The sequence below is a fragment of the Halichondria panicea genome, chromosome 1, assembly GCF_963675165.1.
Source record: "Halichondria panicea chromosome 1, odHalPani1.1, whole genome shotgun sequence".
In the NCBI taxonomy this organism is placed as follows: domain Eukaryota; kingdom Metazoa; phylum Porifera; class Demospongiae; order Suberitida; family Halichondriidae; genus Halichondria; species Halichondria panicea.
The window spans coordinates 10,976,732-10,997,082 of NC_087377.1; the positions used below are offsets into that span (position 1 = coordinate 10,976,732).

A 20,351-nucleotide genomic window follows, 5' to 3' on the forward strand; every position below is an offset into this window, starting at 1 on the left:
GGAGACGTAATACAAGACAGATAAACGCTCAAGAATGCCAAAATAAGATAAAAATGCTGACTCAGCGGGTTGGGTAGGTTGGGGTTCTTTCAATATGGCTTCTATGCATTTACTGTAGGAATTGGAGGTTACAAAGAAAATTAGAAGATTAATTAACAATCGTGACCAACCTCCTCTGACCAGGCGACCTAGCGTTCAATTGGAGACAGATCGGCCTGGGGTCGAGGCTAACGGAAGATATCAGACAACTCTACCATTGCCTAACTGTATAGCTATAATCAATATCTACTATACAGGTATGTCACAGTGTATGGTGTATATGATATTTATATAGAAGAAATAGTCCAGTTAGTCAATCATTCTGTGTGATCGTAAATGCTGTCCTCATTCTCTTCAGACCACTGAAAGACCTCTCTGCTGAGCAGCTAGTGACAGACAGAGTGCACAATAATTATACTATCACAAAGAAAATCTGTATTGAAACAATTGTTTAATTATTTTATTTTGTTTTGTTTTTTGTCTTCTACCTGGTATTTAGAGTGTGATCAGGTTTCTGCTGGTGATGTTGGGTTACTTTATAGACACTGACAGTGAGAAAGAACAACCTTCTCTGATGCAGGCTCTTGACTTTATAGTGCAGTGCAGTGCAGGCTCATGCAGCTTCCTTCCAGCAGGTTACAGTAATTAATGTAAAGCTTATAGGGGGATGCTTGAGCACCCTGAGCCCCTAACTGGATACGCCACTGCTTCATCTATAAGATACTGCTGTTGCTGTCATAATTATCGTAACCTCGATGTAATTATTATTTATAATGAATAATTATTATACAGAGCAAATAGCTTTATATATTGAGTGTGCACCTCTAAATAATCATGTACATGTAAAGTAAAACTGTCCGACTGCATGCACTTACAGATTTTAATCCAGAGGATACAGTAATCAGTATAATAATTCACAGTATGATAGAGAGAAGTAGAACAACAATTAGTTCAGCATGAGCTTGTACTGCCATGCAGGCTGCATGGCAACAAATTGAAATCTCGTTACGACATACAATCTATATGTGGTTTCACACATTGTTCTTCTACTTAAGACTATAACCACCAACCACTTACCAATGTAAACAGTCACTTAAGACCACGGATTGTATTACAATCCATGCTTAGACGCACATAATAATACGTGAGTGCACCTGTATAGTGATTCGTGCACACTGCATGCATACATGTCAGACCTCCTCTGACTCTACACCAGTCTCCTGTTCTATCTGAGGCTATAATAATTTTGGCTGCTCACGTGTAATTCGCCAGACGTTATCACCTGATGAAAAGTCTTCATCATAATGATGATGGTGCTTACACTGAAGTTTCAGACTATACACAGTACAGAAGTGTACCGTCACTTTTGGAAATTACAGTATACATGTAAATCTAGCCATTATGCATGCATGCATGGACAAACTATCGTCTGTATTTGGTAGGACCATCGGCATCAAGGGAGATCTATATAATTATACATCTATACTGGTGCAAGCACTGAAAAGCCAATGTTGTAGGACTGGTATGAGAAGGTATATATTAAGTGACTGTTATATATATAGACTGCATAAATCATAGGAAGATGTCAGAATTAATGATTTCTGAGCCTGCGTTAGTGTAACATGAGATGAATGTACTACGCAATTGTGACAATTATTCTGGTTGAGTGTGTCTGTTTGGTTTGTGCTTTAACACTGTTTTGGTGTGCATGAGTGGTGTTTTCATATCATTCAATGGCTCCTATAGTTGAGGAGACAAAAAGAGGCTGGGAATGGAGGTACAGGTACAGAGCTGTATAGAGTCCCTCATGATCAACTAAAGTGTGTCTTATATTACTTCAGTATAAATGATTTTCCTGTTGAAGGTGTGCAATGTACAAACCTCTTCCCCCCCCCCCCCCACAAACACACCTTTATAGGCCTACTATGCTGCTAAGAGAGGGGCCTCACTTAAACAGGCCACTCAGACGCTAACATACCTTAATTGCTATTCCAGCCTACCCAAGGGTGACAAGATTACCGAGAGTCTACTAGAAAAGCTTTTCTTAACATGATCACAAGATCGTAATGTTGTTATCTCAATCCACATAACAAAATAACTAAGCACTTATAGATAAGAAATCTACAGTTTGAATTTTAATATTTGCATTTTCAAATGTCTGTCCTCCGGCTACAATGGCCTCTCCACTAGGAAGTACTGAGCATGTGCAGTTGAATCTTGCAGTAGGTAGGTCTCCCACTTTCACCCACCTCCTGGTGTCAGGCTGGTAGAGGTGGATCGATGAACTTGGGTGGACTCTGTCGACCTCTCCACCAACGGCTAATAGTGACCTCCCAATACTGAGAGGAGCTGAACACACGAGTGGTACTTCCTGTAAAGTCTGCCAGAGAGTGGGCGTGTCCAGGTTGGAAAGGGCCTTTGCAATGAGTTCATTGAGGTCGACATGGTGCACTGTCTTGGTTGGGCTAGTGTAATCTCCCCCTCCCCCTCCCATCAGGTAGAGGGTGTTTCCTATGAGAGTTGATTTCAGTACTGATCGTGGGTTAGGTAGTGACTGAGCAATGTACCATCTTCTTGATGCCACGTCCAACATCTCCACAGAGGAGAGGGTACGTACTTCAGCATCATGCCCACCAGCTACAATGATGTAGTTGTTGAAGGAGACAGCTGTTGAGCAGGAACGAGCAATGTTCATTGGTGGGTACGGGTGAGTCCATTCCCCTGACTCAAACACTGCAAGTTGATTGGTGCGTTTTCTGTTTCTTGGATCATTTCCTCCTACCAGCACTAGTTGATAAGCGAGTGATGTCATAGCGAAGCACTGGGTAGTGTACTTTGGTAGTAAGGTCCATTGGTGTCGCTCGAGCTTCATCACTGTACACTTGCCACGATCATTATAATTGTCTGCAAGCCCTCCACCAACATACACCGTGTCACCGATAACAACACTCTGTACCGAGGTCATCCTCATTGGCATGCGTCTTCCTTTTCTCCATTTCAGAGTGAGTGGAGGTCTCAACTCTATGGGAAGGGGACCCTGAATAATGAATGAGTGTAATTAGGATAGTGTCTACTAACAAGCGAGTGATACTTGTAGCAATAATTGCATGCACACTAAAACGTTCTCTAATTAGCTTAAGAGGCGACGCCCACCAGTCTAATAGTAAGATCAAAGCTTCTCTGCTGGTGCACTTCGTCTCACCTGTCTCTGCTGTTGAATAATGGCGTCTCTCTTGACCAGCTCAGCATCTTTGTGCTCAATGAGTCCCCTGTGTGCCTGTACAGGGGAACGTTGGTGGACATTTGATTAAAACACAGACGTGAATATCATTAGTCTGCAACACTATTTTCCCCTAAATAATTATAGGCACACTTAAATGGATGTGTAGTGTATAGTACGTTATACAGTTTATGATAATAATTATTATATTAAGCATCGATTCATGTTAAGATACAATGCTATTGTTGCTGTGGGAATCCACACTACATGTACACACTACCTTCTTGACTGGTTGAGTGTCCTTTGACTCAATCTTTGTTGCCTCCACTGTGTCCGAGCCTCTCGTCAGGTCAGCATCTAAAGTACAAGGATCAACATTAATAAAGACAAATATGATTTTAGTTACAGTTAGGGTTAGCCGAAACGTAAAACACTTAATTACTAGGTATACGCACACGCATAATTAGCGGCCTCATGCAGAGTTGTATTTAAGTACAATTTTAGGAGAAAGAAGGAGAGTAGACTTGCTAGAGAGTACCGTATTACTAGAATATTTTGCGAGTGAAAAATCTTTGCGAATGAGCCAAATCAGCAGGAAATTTGACCCCCTTTGCGATCTAACTATTGCGTTCTGGAGAGAATCATGTGTATTTACTAGTAATAATTTAGGTTTTGGGAATTTATTGTTGCGAATTGATCAATCCTCGATCGCAAAGTTCGCAAATGTTTGATGCTCGCAAAACATTCTAGTAATACGGTATGAGTATAGAGAATGACAATTATGAAATAGCAAATACCAGGAGTGCATGAATATAATTATATATGATCAGTTTGGAGATTAACCGAAGGTAGCCACACCCAATTTTCCGCATTCCTGAAACGTGAAATTCCTGAGCGTGACATTCCCCTGAGCGTGACATACATACATTTAAGCTGAGACAGCAGCCCAAGAAGAGCACAATAACTGCTGCTGTGCAAGAGTTTTGGAGGGGACATAACAATAAACACCCTCCTCGTTTAAACGCTCCCTCTAAAGACTTCGATATGAAATAAACGCCCGGGCGTTTAATCAAGTAAATACAGTACATACATACATACATACATACATACATACATACATACATACAAAGGTTTTCTGAGATACGATGCAGTATTATAGTATTAGCCTCGCGCTAAAGCGGTCTGCAATAATTGACTTAGCCTCGATTCCAGGCCGATTAATGCGGCCTGGAATCGAGGCTATAATTGACTCACAGATGTCCCTGGCAGATGGTCTCCTCCTCATGTCTTCTTGCAAACAACTGTCGATAAGTTTCCTCAACCTGTGTGTTTGAGGGATCTGGGCAACATGGTCTGATCTATCTTCCACAGATTTGACTGTCTTCAGCTTGCGAACAATCTGTACCATAATTGCACCAAGGGAAAAAACATCCACCCTATTATCGTAATTATCTTTGTCCAATCGAATGGCCTCGAGAGGTAGATACCCCATACGGTGACCAACGGCTGTGAGGGTGTGGCTAAGCGTGGAGGAATCATATAGCCGTGACATGCCAAAGTCGGAAATTTTTGCAACAGGCACAGGCTGTGTTAGCTTCAGCAAGACGTTATCGCCACAGAGGTCACGGTGGATAATCTGCTTGCTGTGAATGTAGGCCAGACCACAAGCCATGTTTTTGGAGAGGCTAATTTCACATTCGCTAGTGAGGGACTTTTCATCAACGCCGGAGAAATAGGATCTCAGATTGCAATCCATCAGCTCAACAATGAGGATTGTACCACCTGATTTGGGATGCTTAGCTGTCGACAAATACTGAACAACGTTTGGGTGTTGGAGTGACTCGAGATACTCACACTCACGATCAAATGCTTTGCTAGCTTCTTCACTTTTGCCGGCTGGGAAACCTGTCTGCATTTCTATAGCCTCATAAATTAGAAGTTTGACTGCACAAATCTCGCTCTTGTAGCTGCCTTTGAAGACTGCTCCAAATGCACCTTTACCGAGAGGTTCGTCTAAGAAAACGGTCAAATCGTCATTGATCTTCTGACAATTTTGGTTAACTGTATATAGAACATGTTGTTGTGTGTGTGTGTGGGAGGGGGATCATTATAGCAGCAAACAAACTATTAGGCATCATGTATGAGATATGCATTCCTGTGCTGAACTAGTGCTTACCCTCTGTCTTCACATCAGTAGGATTGCTTGCATCAGTAGATTGTAGATGATCTTTCTCGATGGTCCTGGCTATGTCACTGTGGCCCACGATAGGACTTGACAAAGCTTTGACAACATCTTCCCAGCTTCTCTCCCCACCTTTCAGCCATTCTTTCAAACCCTCACGATAACAGTCATCAGGATCGTCTTGCCATTTCGTACCAATGCTGTCAATAGTATCTGAGGATATTTTAAGAACCAGCAAGAAGTTTCGCCACTTGATTCGAGCATCAAAAGTAGCTATGTATAGATCTCCTAGATCTGCTATTGTGAGATAGTCAGACATCTTCTCGGTTGTGTGTAGAGTGTGGGATGGGGAAATAAGCAATGAATACTGGGTGTGCCATGATATGCATGATCACACTACACAGTGTCAGTGCACTCACTGATATCAATCCTGTGCATGGCTATAGCATCTTTAGTCAGATCATGTCACATATGGAATGTTATCAGTGACAATATACCGGTATAGTACCCACCAGAAAATTACCCAAACTGTCCACAAAACGTACCCTCTAGAAAATCATACCCATGCATGCACACACGAAAACCGACCCTCGAGAATATCATTGAGATGTACCTGTGCACAAAACAAAATCATAACCTTGCGCGCATAAAATCATATACCCCAAACGTCACACCACCCCCCTAGTTTTACAAGCCACGCCCCTTCACGGAAAGAAGGGTCTGAAGTTGTCCCTGTGGAATTTAGCTATCAGCACGCCAATATGTGGGTGTGGTTTGAAGATATGAGTGGGTGGACGATGACATTTCATAAATCTACAATCTGATTGATAGCGCCAACACTGGCACAGAGAATAACTCCTTCTTTCTGTGAAGGGGCATGGCTTAATTGCAAGACTAGGGGGTGGTGTATTGTTTCTGGAGTGTCTGTTTTTGTGCACAGATACAATTTTCTGGAGGGTCTGTTTTCGTGTGTGCGCAGGTATGATTTTCTCGAGGGTAAGGATTTTTGTGCATGGTGTATTTTCTCTGTTTTAACTTTTGGGTATGATTTTCTGGAGGGTATGTTTTGTGGGGGGTCTGATTCTGCAATTTCAGCATATTTAGGGTAGCATTTTCTGGTGGGTATTATTGTCACTGATAACATTTCATAGTCGCAGAAGATCTACAAAATTAAACACGCCTTATTATATCTGCATGTCACATGCAAAAACCACACTATAGCTAGCTGGAAGAAACAGAAAATAAATTTTACTTTGGAAGTGAGCAATTGGCCAAACAATTATTGCCTGTATTATTCAAGTGTTTGGAGGCTTTGTCCTGTTCTATTGTGGGCAACGGTGACATAGACCATGTACAGTCTACTAGTGCAAGCACTGAAAAGCCGTCGTTGCATAGGTATACGTATGAGAAGGGTAGGCAACCTGTGTTAATGTACAGTATGTTGTACAGTCCATGATTCAGTATAGCATGAGATGAGTGAGTATATAATTATACCTACTGCATAGGTACCAACTTCCCCAGCTGGCCAAATTTCAGGGACAAAACATGGGGGCGTTAGCCCGCCGCCGAAGGAGGCAACTTTTGGGGAATGCACAACAATTTATGTATAGTACCACTTAAAATGCAATAACATTTTGTTGAATTAGAGCTTTTCTAAAAAGATTGTTAACGTTGTTAAATAAGTGGAACAATAACTAATCACTTATAGAGAAGAAATCCACAGTTTGAATACTATTAGAATATATTTCTGTCCGTCCTCCGGCTACAATGACCTCTCCACTAGGAAGTACTGAGCATGTGCAGCGATATCGTGCAGTAGGCAGGTCTCCCACTTTCACCCACCTCCTGGTGTCAGGCTGGTATAGAGGAGGATCAATGAACTTGGGTTGTCTGTGCCGTCCCATCCACCAACGGCTAATAGTGACCTCCCAATACTGAGAGGAGCTGACAACACGAGTGGTACTTTCTGTAAAGTCTGCCAGAGAGTCGATGTGTCCAGGTGGGAAAGGGCTTTTGCGATAAGTTCATTGAGGTCGACGTGGTGCACTGTCATGGTTGCCCTCCCAATGTGATCGTGCCCTCCCATTAGGTAGAGGGTGTTTCCTATGAGAGTCGATTTTAGTTCTGATCGTGGGTTAGGTAGTGACTGAGCAATGTACCATCTTCTTGATGCCACGTCCAACACCTCCACAGAGGAAAGGGTACGTCCTTCATCCTCCCACCCACCAGCTACAATGATGTGGTTGTTGAAGGAAACAGCAGAACGAGCAATGTTCATTGGTGGGTACGGGTGAGTCCATTCCCCTGACTCAAATACGGCAAGTTGATTGGTTGGTATGTTGTTTCTTGGATTACATCCTCCCACCAGTAGTCGATTAGCGAGTGATGTCATAGCGAACTACTCGGCAGTGTATTCCAGTAGTTTGGTCCATTTATCTTGCTTGAGCTTCATCACTGTACACATGTCACAATCATTGTCTGCATCACCTTTACCAACATACACCGTGCCACCGATAACAACACTCTGTACTGAGTATCCCATCTTGATTGGCATGTCTTTTCCTTTTCTCCATTTCAGAGTGAGTAGAGGTCTCGAATCTCCGGGAGGGAGACGCTGAATAATGAATCAGTGTAACAAGGATATGTCTATACAGTAACAAGCGAGTGTTATACTGGTAGCATGCACGCTAACTTAAGAGACGATGCCCGCTAGTCTAATAGAATGTGTACAACAATTATATAAAAGACTATAATGGTGCATTTCGTCTCACCTGTCTCTGTTGTTGAATGATGGCGTCTCTCCTGATCAGCTCAGCATTTTTGTGCTCAATCTGTTCCCGTACAGGGGAACGTTGGTGAAAATCTTTGAACTGAAACACAGACGTGAATAATCATTAGTGGAAATTCTACAACAGAACGAGAACAAGGACAATTTTCGCTAAAGAAAGTACATAATTATAGGCACACTCAAACGGATGTGTAGTTACGGCTTAACACATGAGACAGCATCCATGCATATTAAGGTACAATACTATTGTTGCTGTGGGAATCTCATTCACACACTACATGTATACATATACCTTCTTGACTGGTTGAGTGTCCTTTGATTCCCTCTTTGTTGCCTCCACTGTGTCCGAGCCTCTTGTATCTAAAAGAAAGATTATAGGAAATCAAGTTGGCCAAATACTCACACCTTTAGTGTCCTTCATTTGAGTGAAGGTTGTCGTGCTCGTTCTTGTATCTTTAGACATCTCCTCAACACCTTTTAGTTTGAGTTTGTTCAGATTTCTGTACGTGACATGTACATACTTGTAATTATTATAATAATAATATTCATGTAACTAAATTATATATATAGGACCCATGCTTGTAATTAACTTACAGTATAATTATTATAATTATGCCAGGAGTACCGGTATATAGTGCCTCTTCAAGAACTTACTGTTCCAGCAGTAATGTCTCCACCTCATCCGTACTTCTACAGGTGAGAACTTTGACCCCCATCACACTGAGAGCAGCCTGTACAGTAGGGGACACTGGGTAGATACGCTTGGCAACAGCTACAGTGATGAGAAAGTAGAGCTCCAAGCAACCTTGTTTGACTGAACAGAGTTGTAGTGCTGCTCTTTGTAGACTAAGTGCTTCAGCAATTCTTCGTGTCAGCCTTTTTACATACTCCAGTGTGGCTACTCGCTCCGTGCACTTGAGAACAAATATTTTAGCCGTTTTCATACGAGATTTTGAAGAGAAAGCTTCGGCCGGAACTTCAAACACATTTCGCTGGCAGAACTGATCAAGTGCAGAACAATACTCACACAGTTGTGTTTGGTCGTCTGGTGATCCCAGCAGCTCGATGAGGTACTCCACTATATTATTATTGAAAAAGGAGATGTAAGCACGTAGAGTCATGAAGACTTGGGCCAAATTTTTGGCATTTTTGATCTCTTGCCTATTTTCTGCATCAAAGACTTTAACTCCAATCCCGTCGTTGAAAGATTCGAGGCTGAGAAGAGAATCTTTAATCTTATCCAATGGGATCCGTTTTTCAAATGACTCTTGGATAATTAGAGTAAAAGCAGTGAAACTAATTATCATTTTCCTTGTGTCACGTATGAGCCGATCCTCCAATTCAATTTTATCATCATCATCAAGGCTAGAGTTGCGGCTGTTCAACACAGCTGGTCGCAGTCTTGTGACGCTTGTAGCTATCATATAGCTTCTTGACAACATCGTCAGTAGAAGGGCCAGCGATGGCAGCGATAAAGCCGTGGAATACACTGGGATTGAGCTTAATTCGGTGGATAATAGTATCCAGAATCTTTCGAGATTTATCTGAGTCCATAACTCCATTCAGTCGAGAACTTAATCTGGTATGTATAGCCATTGGAGAATACAATTTTGGGTGCTGGAACGACTTGCAATTCACATTCACGATCAAATGCTTTGCTAGCTTCTTCACTTTTTCCGGTTGGGAAACCTGTCTGCATTTCTACAACCTCATAAATTAGAAGTTTAATTGCACAAATCCCGTCCCTGTAGCTGCCTTTGAAGACTACTCCAAATGCACCTTTACCGAGTGGCGCCTCTAGGAAAACAGTCAAATCGTCGTTGATCAACTGATGATTTTGGTCAACTGTATTGGAGTGTATACAAAATGTATATACAGTTGAGCCTGATTATTCGAACATCTGTTCCCATCTCATCCGGATGGTTGAAATATTCGGACACCAGTATGGTATAATTTTTATATAACTTTAGTGTTGGACTCAAAACTATTGTTCTAGAACTGAACAGATTATGATAATACTGAACTGTATTTATTTATAATTTCGTATATCTATAGTGTTCTAGAAGGTTCTTTCTAGTTTTGGTTTTATATAGCCTTTTATTCTGCATAATTCTGATGCAGAGTTGCTCAACCAGAATGACTTCACCTGTGCTTCCATGTGTTAATGTGTGGCTTCCGGTCAACGTTTTTTCGGGACGCTTGCTCCCCAAAAAGGGGATAGTTTAAATTTTGCAACTCTTACCTTTAGATTCCTGGGCAGCCTTGACCACAACATTTCGTTTCCTAATAGTGGTGGTGATCTCTGGTTTCAAGTCAGGTTTCGCCTCTCTTGTTTTGGGATTTGCCCTTGGTGCTGGTATCACCCTGAGGGGGAGAAACTGTCACGTTGTGTACAAGCCTTCCCGGAATGCTATTGAATGATTTAAAGCCTTAACAATACACTGTTCATAAACACTGACACAATGAATGTTGTAAGTATGTTTTGGTCAAGTGGTGTCCGACCTCCTCTGAGGGATATCTAGTTGGTTCATGTGTTCCACTGAGGCACCAGCACTGCGGGTGCTTTCATTTTAACTCCATGCAGCCTCTGACAGGAAACTATACCGGCCGTCTCATTTGGAGTGGAATTGTAGCTCTTTTCTGACTCTTTTAGCTCTAACGCTTTGGTGCAACGCTACCGATGACAACTCAAATAGTGCAAACAGATGATGCTACGAAAGATTCTGAGAGGCCTTCATAACTCTAGAAAGAAGCTTTAGTTTTGCAAATCCACGAATCAAAATCCAAGAGAACGGCTATATAGAAGCTGCATGTTAGTGTTAGTTTCGTCGCATTGCAACAGTTGAGTAGTTACAATTGCATGGAATACACAAACACACATACACACACACACACACACACACACACACACACACACACACACATGCACACACACACACACACACACATACAGTTAGCTTAACTGTATTCCTACGCCTCAATTAAGCGATTAAGGCATATGGTTAAAGCTTATCCTAGCATCGGGAGATTGAGTACCAATGCATGCAACGAATATAGTTATACTCAAGCAAAGATAAGTAACGTGTTGATAGCAGAGGAGGTACAACAGGTGCGTGCAGCTCGATCAGCCTTTACTAATTATCTGCCCACGCGGTGTGTTAGACTAATTGCTTGAGCTGCATCACGCCAGTCATACCTCCTCTGTGTTGATAGTATAAGTATATACATGCATATTTAAGATGAAGCTCATGATCTCATTATAGAATACTGGTTTTTCTCGAGCCCATATATACATGCATAATTATAATGCATAAGGTATTAATATGCATAATTATGGCTCAAGAGAAATTAAATCAGTCTTAAGACAAAAGAGGATCAAACAATGTATTATGGTTACCTGTTTTCGGGTATTTCCTTCATTTGCCGTCTTATCAGACCTCGCCTTGGTACCTCCAGACATTGTTGACTCATCGAAGGAAATTAGAGGGGGCTGTTTTTTCTTACCCCGTATCGCTAGGTATACGCCCATACAGTTAGTGCTGGACTATGAATATCACAAACAGTGTGGTATTATCTAGAACCTGGGAGAGATCCATTCTTGGTTGCTCTTCTAATCAGAGGGAGGAAAGACACGATCACAACAGAAAGGACGAATTAGGCTAGATTCGGTACAAAAGAAATACAGACTACCTTATAAGGCGACATCATTATTTTCACAGGTAGATTTTCTGCAATTTCAGTGTTTAGTTAAGGTTACTATTAAAGACGAGTAGTATAAGCTTGTAATTACTCGCGTATGTTTCATTGCATTTCCAATTATCCACGAATACAAATTGGAGGAACAAAGAAAAAAAGAAGGAAAAAATAAAGGGTCTGCCTCGATAAATTTTGTGATGCTACTGACCGATAGCCAAATTTAATTAACGTGGGGGCGAGAGTAAACCGCAATAAGGCCAATTTAATTACATGTTTCACGGATGCAAACGGGTCTCTTTTTGTGGTATCTAAAACCCATGCATTCCATACCCTTCCAGACTATACACAGTACAGAAGAGAAGAAATTGTACAGTTACTTTTGAAGCATGCATGTAAATCTAGCCATTGCATGGATAAACTATTGTCTGTATTTGGTAAGACCATCGGCATTGAAGGCATTAGCTGGAAAATGCAGTTTTTTTTGTATAATTATGCATGTATAATAATTATATAGAGTCGGTTTAAAGTCATTTAGGGTAGTGTCCTATTCAGCACATGATGTGTGTTTCCCTGTAATGTATTTGAAAATGCATGTGCAATGTACAATCATGTACCACCGCCCCCCCCCCCCACACACACGTACACACCTTTACTGTCAGTGACACTGTTAGGCCTATCGGCTATGCTGCTAAGAGAGGGGCCTCACATAAATTGGCCACTCAGATGCTAACAGACCTCAGCAGTATGGAAAAGGGTCTGTAATCAGAGACTACAAACTGCCCAGCCCTTACATGCAGCCCACCTCCAGTCTGGTGAGCAGCCTATAAGCAGTGAGGGACAGTCTGAAGACATGGGTCCATGGACAGGGGCTACTGAGGAACCTTCATCAAGAACAAGGTACGTGCATGTGTATAATGTGTAGTTATGCACTGCAATGAGTCAACTGTGTACTATTGAATGTACAGTACAAAGAATGGGAACCTAGCATGCTTACTAGTCTGTATGTACATGCAATTGTATACAAGGTATGCTTCAATGTATGCAGTTTAGGCCACTCCAAAGGAGACTGTAGTTGCCCGTCAGAGACTCTATATGCGGGTGTGAGCAGTATTATCACTATGAATCTCATTATAAATGTGTTGCGTCATCAATGAATTTAATTAATCACCCACAAAAATGTTACTATACACACGTACACCCACAAACAGCAAACACAAAAAAAGTAATTTCAATATTTCATTGGATAATTAGAGAAATAATGGCCATATGATGCGGTAGCTAAAGCAGAAAGCGCGAGTTGGACGGGAAACTACATTTGGAGTGGCCTTAGGTGTGTACAGGGAAACGTCTGTCAATTGAGAACACTAGCTCACAATATTTGTAGTGTCATGTACAGTACATGTACCAGACCCTTCATCACACTACCAGTTTGAATGTGTCCATGTGTTGTTTATCCTGGCTACAGAACACTGACTCAGGACGAGGAGGACTTTGACAAGTTCCTGGAGAGTGTCAAAGCTCAGCAGCTCTCACTCTCCACAAAAGGTATCACTTTAACTAACTCTTACGATTATTCCATAATGTAAGTACGTACATATTTTATACCAGTACATGTGTTGTTTGTGGTGTTCCTTTTATCATAGTTGAGCCATTTTGCAGTATAAATTATAGCCACAATTATCATGTGATTTTCTTACTTCCTAAGCCCTCAAACTTCCACTTAGTATGACTATGACCATGTGACTCTAGATCTTTAACCCCTCAGTTCCCAAGCCCCACACCTCACTGTCTGACTCGGAAGAGGAGATAGACTTTGGATTCTGGGAAAAGGCGTCCATGCACCCTACCCTCGGACAAGACCCCAACCAAGGACCTGAACTTGTTATGAGACTTTAACGTAATATTATGTACGTAACACTTCATATCTAACTATGTACAATAAAAATATGTTGCAACTTATCAGAACGAGGTTAACTCAATGCCAACATTACAAAGAGAAACAATTAACTAATTAGCACTTATAGAGAAGAAATCAACAGTTTGAATACGATTAGAATATAGTGTCCGTCCTCCGGCTACAATGAACTCTCCACTAGGAAGTACTGAGCATGTGCACTGGGATTGTGCAGTAGGCAGGTCTCCCACTTTCACCCACCTCCTGGTGTCAGGCTGGTAGAGGTGAATCAATGAACTTGGGTTGGCTCTGTCGTCCTGTCCACCAACGGCTAATAGTGACCTCCCAATACTGACAGAAGCTGAAAACGCGAGTGGTACTTCCTGTAAGGTCTGCCAGAGAGTGGGAGTGTCCTGGTTGGAAAGGGCCTTTGCAATGAGTTCATTGAGGTTGACGTGGTGCACTGTCTTGGTTGGTGGCTCATTGTGATCGAACCCTCCCATTAGGTAGAGGGTGTTTCCTATGAGAGTCGATTTTAGTGATAATCGTGGGTTAGGTAGTGACTGAGCAATGTACCATCTTCTTGATGCCACGTTCAACACCTCCACAGTGGAGGAGAAGGTACGCCCACCATTCCCACCAGCTACGATGATGTGGTTGTTGAAGGAGACAGCTATTGAAGAGTGACGAGCAATGTTCATTGGTGGGTACGGATGAGTCCATTCTCCTGACACAAACACTGCAAGTTGATCGGTGAGTTTATTACTTGAATCATATACCCTCCCACCAGTACTAGTAGATTAGCGACTGATGCCATAGCGAACCACTTGGCAGTATACTGTGATAGTTTAGTCCATTGATCTTGCTCAAGCTTCATCACTGTACACCTGTCACAATCATTGTCTGCACCACTTCCACCAACATACACCGTGTCACCGATAACAACACTCTGTACCGAGCCACCCATCTCGATTGGCATGTCTTCTCCTCTTCTCCATTTCAGAGTGAGTGGAGGTCTCAACTCTCTGGGAGGGGGACCCTGAATAATGAATGAGTGTAATTAGGATAGTGTCTACTAACAAGCGAGTGATACTGCACACTTAAAGTCACTTTCTGTATTTAGCTTAAGAGGTGACGCCAACCAGTCTTCTAATAGAATGTACGAATCAAAGCTTCAGGTATATGTAGCTCAGCAGTATACATTTTTATAATGCATTTTGTCTCACCTGTCTCTGCTGTTGAATGATGGCGTTTCTCATGACCAGCTCAGCATCTTTGTGCTCAATCTGTTCTCTGTGAGCCTGTACAGGGGAACGTTGGTGGAAATCTTTCACAGACGTGAATATCATTAATGAAAATTGTACAATAGAACAAGAACAAGCAACAATTTACTCTAAAAAAAGTACATAATTATAGGCACACTCAAACGGATGTGTAGTTACGGATGTGTAGTTACGGCTTAACACATGAGACAGCATCCATGCATGTTAAGGTACAATACTATTGTTGCTGTGGGAATCTCATTCACACACTAATTTACATGTACGCACCTTCTTGACTGGTTGATTGTCCTTTGACTCCCTCTTTGTTGCCTCCACTGGGTCCGAGCCACTTGTCAGGTTAGCATCTGCAGTCAAGTTATTATCTGGTTGAGTGTCCTCCCGAGGTTGTATCTGTAGAGACTTCACCAGATAATCAATTTCTCTGGGTTGAAATTCAAACTGTTCTTGTTGGAGAGTGATCACTTCTTCCAGTCCACGAACTTGCTCAGCTTGAAGCCGATCGATAGATGCTTGTGAATGAGTGTCTTTCTCAGATATTGGATGTAAATGTTTATTTACTTGAGTATCCTTTGACTCCCTCTTTGTTGCCTCCACTGTGTCTGAGTCGCTTGTAAGTGAAGCATCTAAAGTAAAAGTTAAATCTTCAATAAGGAGTATTTTCCGAACAAAATTTCTGAAGCGTAGACACACAATTGACACACAATTATTTGCGGTATAATGTACAATACATTGACTCACAGATGTCCCTGGCAGATGGTCTCCTCCTCATGTCTTCTTGCAAGCAACTGTCGATAAGCGTCCTCAACCTGTGTGTGTGGGGAATCTGGGCAACATGGTCTAATCGATCTTCCACAGATTTGACCGTCTTCAGCTTCCGAACAATCTGTACCATAATCGCCCCAAGGGAAAAAACATCCAGGCTAGTATCGTATTTCTCCTTGTCCAATCGAATCGCCTCGAGAGGTAGAAACCCCATACGGTGACCAATGGCTGTGAGGGTGTGGCTAAGATGGGAGGGATCGTATAATCGTGACATGCCAAAGTCAGAAATTTTTGCGACAGGCACTGGCTGTGTTAGCTTCAGCAAGACGTTATCACCACAGAGGTCACGGTGGATAATCTGCTTGCTATGAATGTAGGCCAGACCACAAGCCATGTTTTTGGAGAGGCTAATTTCACATTCGCTAGTGAGGGACTCTTCATCAAGGCTGGAGAAATAGGATCTCAGACTGCAATCCATCAGCTCAACAACGAGGATTGTACCACAAATACTGAACAACGTTTGGGTGCTGGAGTGACTGGAGAAACTCACACTCACGATCAAATGCTTTGCTGGCTTCTTCACTTTTACCAGCCGGAATACCTGTCTGCATCTCCATAGCTTCATAAATTAGAAGTTTGACTGCACATATCTCGCCCTTGTAGCTGCCTTTGAAGACTGCTCCAAATGCACCTTTACCGAGACGCTCGTCTAGAAAAATAGTCAAATCGTTATTGATCAGCTGGCGATGTTGGTCAACTGTAGAACATTGTGTGTGTGTGTGTGTGTGTGTGTGTGTGTGTGTGTGTGTGTGTGTGTGTGTGTGTGTGTGTGTGTGTGTGTGTGTGTGTGTGTGTGTGTGTGTGTGTGTGTGTGTGTGTGTGTGTGTGTGTGTGTGTGTGTGTGTGTGTGTGTGTGTGTGAGGGAGGGGGGGGAATAATATGGTATAGCTAACAAACTAAGCTCATGTATGAGATATGCATTCCAGTGCTGAACTAGTGCTTACCCTCTGACTTCACATCAGTAGGATTGCTTGCATCACTAGACTGTAGATAATCTCTCTCGATGGTCTTGGCTATGTCACTCTGGCCCACGATAGGACTGGACAAAGCGCTGACAACATCTTCCCAGCTTCTCTCACCACCTTTCAGCCATTCTTTTAAACCCTCACGATAGCAGTCATCCGAATCATCTTGCCATTTTGTACCAATGCTGTCGATGGTATCCGAGGGTATTTTAAGAACTAGCAAGAAGTTTCTCCACTTGATTCGAGCATTAAACGTAGCTATGTATAGATCTCCTAGATCTGCTATTGTGAGATAGTCAGACATCTTCTCTGTAGAGTGTGGAATAAGATTAAACAATGAAATAATTATATAGAGCCGAAAGCTGCATCTAAATCATGTACATTGCAATCAGTGCTGTCGACTCACTGATTAAATCCAGAGACTTTATCACAGTAGTAAGTAGAAAAACAATACATGTACCGAGATACGCCCCCTTTTCTGCAATAACAATGCTGAATCAGCAAATCACGTCCAAAATCTATTGCGGGCCTGGAGGCTTTGTCCAGTCCTAGATCCTATTGTGGGCCACAGTGACATAGCCAGGACCATGGAGAGAGACCATTTCTGAGGAGGTGGGAATGGCAAGTTCCTGGCCAATCAGATGATCCATAGATACTTTATAGTATCTATGGATGATCCTACATGATGAAGCTGCTCGTAAAGATGCAAGTCTGATGACACACTCAGGATGATGAGTGAGTGATAGTGTTGTTATTTAATAGCCTGATAGGATATACCTACTGCCAACATGTTCATGTACACTGTTCCTATAGGACGCATTTGATTCTGTTTGGATGGTCCAGAAAGCTGTTTGAAACTATTCAGTAAATAGTATGTTGAAGAGTGCGCCAGTAGACTGTACCGTCATGTAGCAAACTCTGACAAGGGCTCTAATGACACGAGTATTTGACCTTATAGCCAGGGGTCGTGTTATGGTGAAGTTGCTTGAGACTATTATAGCCATTGCCTTGGTTACATGTGCAGTGTTTGAAGACGTGCTTGTGTGTGTACAGTTATTATTGTTTGACCATAATTTGTAGTAAGTACTGTTCACGTGTTTTCTCCCTACTAGACCTGAGGATTTGTACTAACCAGGTGAGCTGGATTTTGACCCCAACAAGGAGAGCTTACTAGCGGAGCTCCACCTAGTAACCAGCGGTAGCCACGCACCCGGAATGGATCTGATCATTATAGTAGCGATGTCAGACCGATTTTCATTTTTGCTATTTCTAACTCCTATGTATTACTATCTCTTTTGAACACTCTAGGCAAACCAGAAAAACTTTACTGCACTGGATTTGGTCAAGCAAATGCAGAGATACAGCGTTTTGAAGAACACTAGTCAGGGAAAAATTCGTACAAAAATTTACCGCATTTTAATGTACTTGGGCGGGACTTATGAAATTTGTTGTTAATACCGGAAATGATCTTAAAGTTAGCATATCTGCTGAACCGCTTGGTCTATTCTCTTTTAAAAAAGTATGAAATGGACACTCAGGACTCAGGAGTTAACATTGTAACCATTTTATTATGAAGTTTATAATGTTTCTGTAATGTATATCTTTATGATGTCCCTATAATAGTATGATGTCTCCTGCTTCAGAGAGTTCTTTTGGATTTAAAGTAACCATGCTATCTTTTCAGTATATTGTATCATGTTTCAGAACTCTCATCAATGTCCACCTTACGCTTGTATCTGTTTCTTGATCTTTATAAGCAACTTTTCTGTCAATTTCATTTGGTCTAAATAATTCGTTTTTAGTGTGATGTAGATTTAAGGCTATACAACTATATAAATCTATGATACAACTCTGTTGACAGCTTCTAATTAATACAGTAGATTACTCTTGTCTTTTTTGTGTGCAAATTGAATCAGTTCTTGCAATTTAATAGTTTTGGTAGATTACATTGTTGTCCCTGGAATTCTCTCCAATCTTTCTTGTTTCTTTTCAACAGAGGCTTTCAGATTGCTTCAATAATTACTTTCAGTAACTTCTAAGAACTTCTAAGAAATAAATACAGCTATTGGTACACTTGGCTTGATTTACTGCATTTCTATTCTCAGCTCCACCCATCTATCCATGCAATATGTGATTCCGCAAGAAATAAAAGCTTATTGTAGCAACTTTTTGCATAACCTGGAGAGAGTTAGAGATGAAAGACATGCTCACTTGTGTTTTTGTTCATTTTCATGTTTGGTTGCCAAAATGATGATCACCTTTGAGAAAAAATCACACACAAAACAAGCGTCAAATGCTAAAATCATAAAAAACTGTTATAAAAATCAAATTCTACGCTATTTTTTACCCCTGGGAACAGCTGTTGTTTGCTAGACTCTTCCAGGGCTTGCGGAAAGCCCTTCTTGTTCACTGGTCCCGTTTTTTACCATTGAATTACTGTGCGAAAATACGCCCACGCACTACTTCCGGTCTGACATCTCTAATTATAGACAATGAGAAGTGATAGCATGTCAGACAACTACACACATTGTAGGTCTCTTTCTGAGAGCTTTGTTGACTTGTATAGTCATCTTGTGTTGTAAACCTCTGATTTTATCGTATTTAATAGCATCTTTAATAGTGCTGCAATAATTATAGTGTGCTTAGATCAATAATTTTTTGTACATACTAACACTGTGTATTTGTACTAACAATGTTAGTTGATTAATAATAATGTTTCTCTGTTGCACAGGATAAGTGCTGACTCGGCTCTGTTTAAGTCCAAGAGCAAAATCAAAGTGGCTCGACTAGTGAGTTGTGTCACGTCAGTTAGTGTGTAGAGTTGTAGTGAAGCTTTTCTTATTCTATAGAGATTATTATAGAATACAGTCAGGTTAATTAATGGACTCCATAGCGGACCTATGCCACACAGGAAAAATATCTAAATTTCCTATACTTTCAGGATAGTACAAAATTTCCTGTAGACTTTCCTTTATGAATCTTACACATGTCCTGAACTTCTTCAGGAATAGTAAAGGAAACTATACAGGAAACGTTGCACTATCCTTTGTAAGTAGGTTGCAGGACACTTGCAGGACACCTGCCATTTTTCAGGAAATGTGCAGATTTTATGGGCTGCAATGTAGCAGCACTGTAGCAGGAAATTTAAATATTTTCCCTGTGCCACCTCTAGAGTACAGCTATACTGTTTCACTGTATATCTTGAAGTAAGATTATATCTATTAGTGTTATGATTCTACTAAAACTCGTTCTCAAAAGTTTCAGCCTATAGCCTAGTTTTATTTTATTGCTCCCGTTACTTGCTGTTTAGCCAGATCATAATTGTATAACACTCCTCTGGTTTCTATAGATCTTTATTATTTATGTGAACCAGCCGAGGGTAGCACTTCAGTGCTCTAGTTCTAATTGTAGATTGACTGATTGATTTGTCTTCTGTACTACTGTTTGATTTTTCCACCCCTC

The 20,351-nt window shown here is 41.4% G+C and overlaps 3 protein-coding genes across 4 annotated transcripts; all 3 read right to left on the minus strand.

Moving 5' to 3' along the window:
• Positions 1-2,123: 2,123 nt before the first annotated feature.
• LOC135346088 (uncharacterized) lies at positions 2,124-5,778 on the minus strand. The gene is made up of 5 exons (XM_064543589.1): positions 5,436-5,778; positions 4,514-5,320; positions 3,540-3,616; positions 3,242-3,316; positions 2,124-3,076 (listed from the first exon to the last, which is right to left on the minus strand). The coding sequence occupies exons 1-5, from the start codon at positions 5,758-5,760 to the stop codon at positions 2,138-2,140; spliced, it is 2,223 nt and encodes a 740-aa protein (XP_064399659.1). The 5' UTR covers positions 5,761-5,778; the 3' UTR covers positions 2,124-2,137.
• A 2,061-nt stretch (positions 5,779-7,839) lies between these two features.
• Positions 7,840-9,653, minus strand: LOC135344609 (uncharacterized). Its single transcript, XM_064542188.1, has 5 exons — positions 8,884-9,653; positions 8,635-8,729; positions 8,522-8,589; positions 8,213-8,311; positions 7,840-8,055 (listed from the first exon to the last, which is right to left on the minus strand). Exons 1-5 carry the CDS (start codon positions 9,651-9,653, stop codon positions 7,840-7,842), a joined length of 1,248 nt encoding a protein of 415 aa, XP_064398258.1.
• Positions 9,654-13,881: 4,228 nt separating this feature from the next.
• Positions 13,882-17,010, minus strand: LOC135346363 (mitogen-activated protein kinase 3-like). Of its 2 annotated transcripts, XM_064543960.1 has the most exons (5): positions 16,869-17,010; positions 15,841-16,621; positions 15,370-15,725; positions 15,046-15,120; positions 13,882-14,858 (listed from the first exon to the last, which is right to left on the minus strand). In XM_064543960.1, exons 2-5 carry the CDS (start codon positions 16,487-16,489, stop codon positions 14,517-14,519), a joined length of 1,422 nt encoding a protein of 473 aa, XP_064400030.1. In that variant the 5' UTR covers positions 16,490-16,621; positions 16,869-17,010; the 3' UTR covers positions 13,882-14,516. The 2 variants fall into 2 exon arrangements, with proteins under 2 accessions (XP_064400030.1, XP_064400038.1); XM_064543968.1 differs by lacking the exon at positions 15,046-15,120.
• Between the last annotated feature and the right edge of the window lie 3,341 nt (positions 17,011-20,351).